Source organism: Rutilus rutilus (assembly GCF_951802725.1).
Source record: "Rutilus rutilus genome assembly, chromosome: 14".
NCBI classification, from domain to species: Eukaryota; Metazoa; Chordata; class Actinopteri; order Cypriniformes; family Leuciscidae; genus Rutilus; species Rutilus rutilus.
Window position 1 is genome coordinate 37,901,187 of NC_140219.1, and position 4,957 is coordinate 37,906,143.

The window sequence follows — 4,957 nt, forward strand, 5'->3', positions numbered from 1 at the left end:
CTCAGTTTTTCCATTCTGAAATGTAAATCTGTTGTAACATTATAAATGTCTTCACTGCCACTTTTGATCAATTTAATGCATCCTTGATGAATAAAAGTATTAATGTATCTCCTTTGTTTGAATGGTATCATTGTTTCCACAAAAATGTTTATTAATTATTTTATCAAACATTGTTAATAAAAATAATATTGAGCTTGAGCAGCAAATCAGCATATTAGAATGAGTAATGATGCTGAAAATTCAGCTTTCTCATCACAGGATTAAATTACATTTTTTGGATTAGATTACTTCTTATTTATTCTTACCTAGCCTTATTGATTTAGTTTACCCCTAAACGTTACTTAATGCATTAACTATCAAACATATACTAACATGTTTAAGGCTGCGTTTATTCATGCATGAATCATTATGACTAAGTTATGACATTATATCATGTTATTTTTATTATTTATTATTATTTTTATTACTTATTATATCATAAGTTCATGTTGAAGTAACTATTAATTCAGGTATTCGTAAATGATAATTCATGCCCTGTTATTGTAAAGTGTTACCAAAATTTGTAACCAGTCATGTTCCTGTAGCTAAGGAACTAACAAGGGCAAGGTCCTGGATTTAATTCCCAGAAAACACATATTCCTTCCACACTGTATTTGCTTTGGATAACCAACTGACAAAACTACAGTTCTCATGTCATGTTTGTGTGCACTTCTGATGTTTGACGGTTAGGATCAGCAGTGTTGTGTGGATTATGTGGGTTTAACGACATCACTGTACGTTTATAACTAACTGGCTACCACTAAATCAACAAGCATCACAAAACGGTTTCACTTTTCTGAGACACGTCTCAGCTTGTTTTCACTAGTGGTTTATCTGTACAGTCGAGTGACGAATAGAGCACATGTCGTCAGAAGACTTCCTCTCGCTGCATGATCTGCATGATGAGCTGGAAAGCACCAAACACACACACACACACCGCAGCTCAGTCCAACAGGTAGGAAAAACTGCACAACAACAACTTCTGTTGCTTAACTCTTACTTTCTAGGTACACTCGAAACATTCCTGGATTAAACAAACAAACAAAAATATAGTGCAGCATTAATGTTTCACCTTAAATACAGATATGAGGTTAAATGTGAATTGCAAATATTGACTTGTGATTATGCTAGTTGATTCTGTTGTTGCTATTTTCATAGTTGCGTTATCTGATGAATTGTACTAAGTTTATTTCACTGTGGTTTTTCTAAATCGTGGCTGTGTCGTGATGTTTGCTCTGTGCAGTCGCTGCAGAAACTACACACACTCTCTCCTGTGCCAACAAGAAATAAAACAACTCTGTAATAAAACTGAAGAGAATAATAAATCAGCAGATTTGCATACTAGTCTAACCCGAGTTCCTCTATTTGCTCAACATGTGCTCTCAGTTTTACAGCACACTCAGCTTTACATTAAATACTGATTCTAATGACCAAAATGTTATACAAAAAAAAAGAAAAATTGAAATTACTATCAAATCAAAATTCAAGGCTGGCAGATCCATTAATTGGAAATATGAGACATGAGCACACAAAGAGAGGTACAGTTTAATATACCCAATGCGGGTGTGAATGCCACTTCCTTCAGGCTTTAACAGGAAGGGAGGTGACATTTTTTAAACCTTATATGAACGTTATCATTTATTCACATCACACAGTCACTCTAGAAAGCCACTCCAAAAATGTCTGAATTTTAATGCAATAACTATGAAAATATCAAAGTATCAAAAGTGCATCTGCTGTAGTTCATCCACTGTCATCAACCGTTTTGCTTGAAAAGTATATTTGTGGCATGTGTGTGTGTGTGTGTGTGTTGCAGTTTACCAGTAATTACTCAAAGTTGTTTCAATTTTATTCCACAGTGATTTTCTGCTGTCTACAATAAATGAAATCAAAGTCTGACCATGACATCCCTGAATGCATCGTGTCCGAACACAGCACACTTTTTAGCTAATATGACTGGCTGGAATACATCCATGACTGTGTCGTGTCCGAACACATGTTCAGCTAATATGACTGGCTGGAATACAGCCATGAACAAGCTCTACACCATCTTCTACCTGATCATCTTCATCCCGGGCCTGCTGAGCAACACCCTGGCTCTGTGGGTGCTGTGTCGATTCATAAGGTCAGCGGTTCAGCATTATTAATACCTTCATAAAGCCAGATGCACACTGTACTATTGTGGCCACGACAAATCTTCTGAATGCTAAAAGATTCCTTTGATCCTCTGCAAAAATCGGAAGTCTTTGATCGCTAGTTTGAAATTTTGACCATTGCAATCAAATTTGGCCTGTGATGAAATCCTGGCCTTCTCAGAAGTTCTGAGTCTCCTGAATTTCTCCTACGACAACCGTCAAATCAACAACTGATAGCAGCACCGAAACTGATGATGCAATAAGTGAGACAACGACAAACCACCAATTGTTCCACACGTTTCTCTATTCAAGAAAAGCCATGATCAATATTAGCGCTAGACATGGTAGTTGTTTGCTATCCACCATTTCTATCCGGCATGTAAACATTCACAGTACGTGTCATTAACTGATGATGAAACTCTGGGCGAGTCTGACACGCAACAGTCGTGAAGGACTGCTATGAATCTGTTGGAGAACCAAGCGGGGTTTACAATATTATCATTATTAGTCACTCTGTTCATAGGTGGTGCAGTTAGCTTTTTAGCATGTTGACAGGCCTTCTGTGACAATTTTAATGCTGGTTATATAAAAACTTTTTGATATGTTAAGGATTAGTTCACTTCAGAATTAAAATTTCCTGATAATTTACTTTCCCCCACGTCCTCCAAGACGTTCGTGTCTTTCTTTCTTCAGTGGAAAAGAAATGAAGGTTCATTCCAGGATCAAATGTTTATTTCTGTTATAAAATGTCTGCTGGTTTGTCTAGATGAGACTCTTATTCCTCGGCTGGATCGTGTCGAGACTTTGAAGCTGCACTGAAACTCACATCTGGACCTTCGACCCGTTGGACCCCATTGAAGACACTATATGGAGAAACATCCTGGAGTGTTTTCCTCAAAAACCTTCATTTCTTTTCCACTTAAGAAAGAAAGACAAGAACATCTTGTAATAATTTAGAGGGAGAGTAAATTATCAGGAAGTGAGCTAATCCTTTCAATTAGAAATTTTCACCATTAAGAAAGACCTTCCTTGTCAGTTTAATGTAATTGTGATGGTACTGATCGAGCCTGATCAAGGCACTTGTTTTTCTTGTATTTCTTGAGGTCAGTTTAGAGTTGCTTGTGTCTTCTAATGCCACGGATTCTCTTCGATTCACAGAAAAAAGACGAAGGCCATCATCTTCATGATCAACCTGACCATAGCCGACCTGGCTCACGTGCTGTCGCTGCCGCTGCGGATTCACTACTACATCCATGGAATATGGCCTTTCGGCAGTGTGTTGTGTCTGCTGTGCTTCTACCTGAAATACCTGAACATGTACGCTAGCATCGTGTTCCTGGTGTGCATCAGCGTCCAGCGCTGTGTGTTCCTCATGCGCCCGTTCCGGGCCAAGCAGTGGAAGTCCCGCTACGACGTGTGCATCAGTATCGCAGTGTGGCTGGTGGTGGGTTTCTGCTGTTCACCCTTCATTTTAATGAGGAAAATACCAGGAAATGAATCAAGCCAGTGCTTCAAAGATCTGCCAATGAAAAAGCTGGATTTTCGCTTAGCCATTTCCATGATGGCCGCTGCTGAATTCTTAGGATTTATTGGTCCATTAATTGTCATCATCTTCTGTACTTGCTTGATAGTGAACTCTTTGCGACAGCGTACCCAAAAGGAACAGTCCACTGGCAACACGAGGAAGGCCTTGCGCATGGTTAGGGTGTGCACAGGAGTCTTCCTCTTCTGCTTCGCTCCATACCACATCAACTTCCTGTTTTATCTGATGGTTACCCAGTGCATTATAACAAACTGTGAGGTGAGTCAGGCTGTTAGACACTTTCACCCGATCTCTCTGTGCATGGCGAGCCTTAACTGCTGCCTCAACCCGCTCATCTACTACTTCCTGACCACTGAGTTCAAGCAGCAGCTGTCGAGCCACGGCAGCTCCGTCCTCAGGGGCCGGCTGATGAGCACGGAGAGCACCAGTTCATACAGGGAGTGAGTCCATCAGCAATCAGAAAACCCTGTCGGGTCTAAAGCGAGCTGCTAGTGTGTGCCAGGGCCAGTCGTGTTTCCACTGTCACCGGGGCTTGATCGGGCCTAGCCGGGGCATCCTTCTGTTCAAACATGCACATTTAGTGTTGGGCTGCAACAAGCAACTACTCAGTATTTTGTTCACATCATGCCTAAATCTTGCCTTTACAGTTTTTTTACAATTGCTGAGACACATTTCTTAAAACCTTCACCCATTTTCTCACAACATTAAAGTGCCTTGGAACCCGCAGCTTTGTTTGATGCGTTGACGTAATCTCCACTGAAAGAGTGTAGAGCGGGACATATTGAATCCCTGATCCATTTTAGCAGAAGTGAGAGACTGTACGTTTTGAATGCTTATATTTCCTAAATGCTAATTTTTTTATTGTTTTGGAACACACCAGCTCATTCATAACCGTAAGGCTAACATATTCATACTAAAACCCCCAAAAAATTTGATTTCAGGGGGCCTTTAAACACAAAACCAAATCTTCAAACTACTCACAAACCCCCAAAATCAAACAAAGCTTTCACACATCGGTCAATATATAAGCAATACAGAGCATTCATAGATGGAGAACAGCATCCAGAGTAGGGGTGTCGCAATATACCGGTGTTGACGATAATCGTGATATTCAAAGCATGAAATATCGACATCGTGTTAATTTAGTGTGACAATATACCGGTATTGGCGATAACCACAATGTTTAAAATGAATAGGACTCTTATGATAACATGACACGTAAATACTCCAGCGCCAGTAC

At 39.8% G+C, this 4,957-nt stretch overlaps 1 protein-coding gene across 1 annotated transcript; it reads left to right on the forward strand.

The window, feature by feature from the left end:
- Positions 1-855: 855 nt before the first annotated feature.
- On the forward strand, positions 856-4,638 carry p2ry10 (P2Y receptor family member 10). The gene is made up of 3 exons (XM_084430528.1): positions 856-994; positions 1,899-2,164; positions 3,333-4,638. The coding sequence occupies exons 2-3, from the start codon at positions 1,941-1,943 to the stop codon at positions 4,159-4,161; spliced, it is 1,053 nt and encodes a 350-aa protein (XP_084286654.1). The 5' UTR covers positions 856-994; positions 1,899-1,940; the 3' UTR covers positions 4,162-4,638.
- Positions 4,639-4,957: the final 319 nt, after the last annotated feature.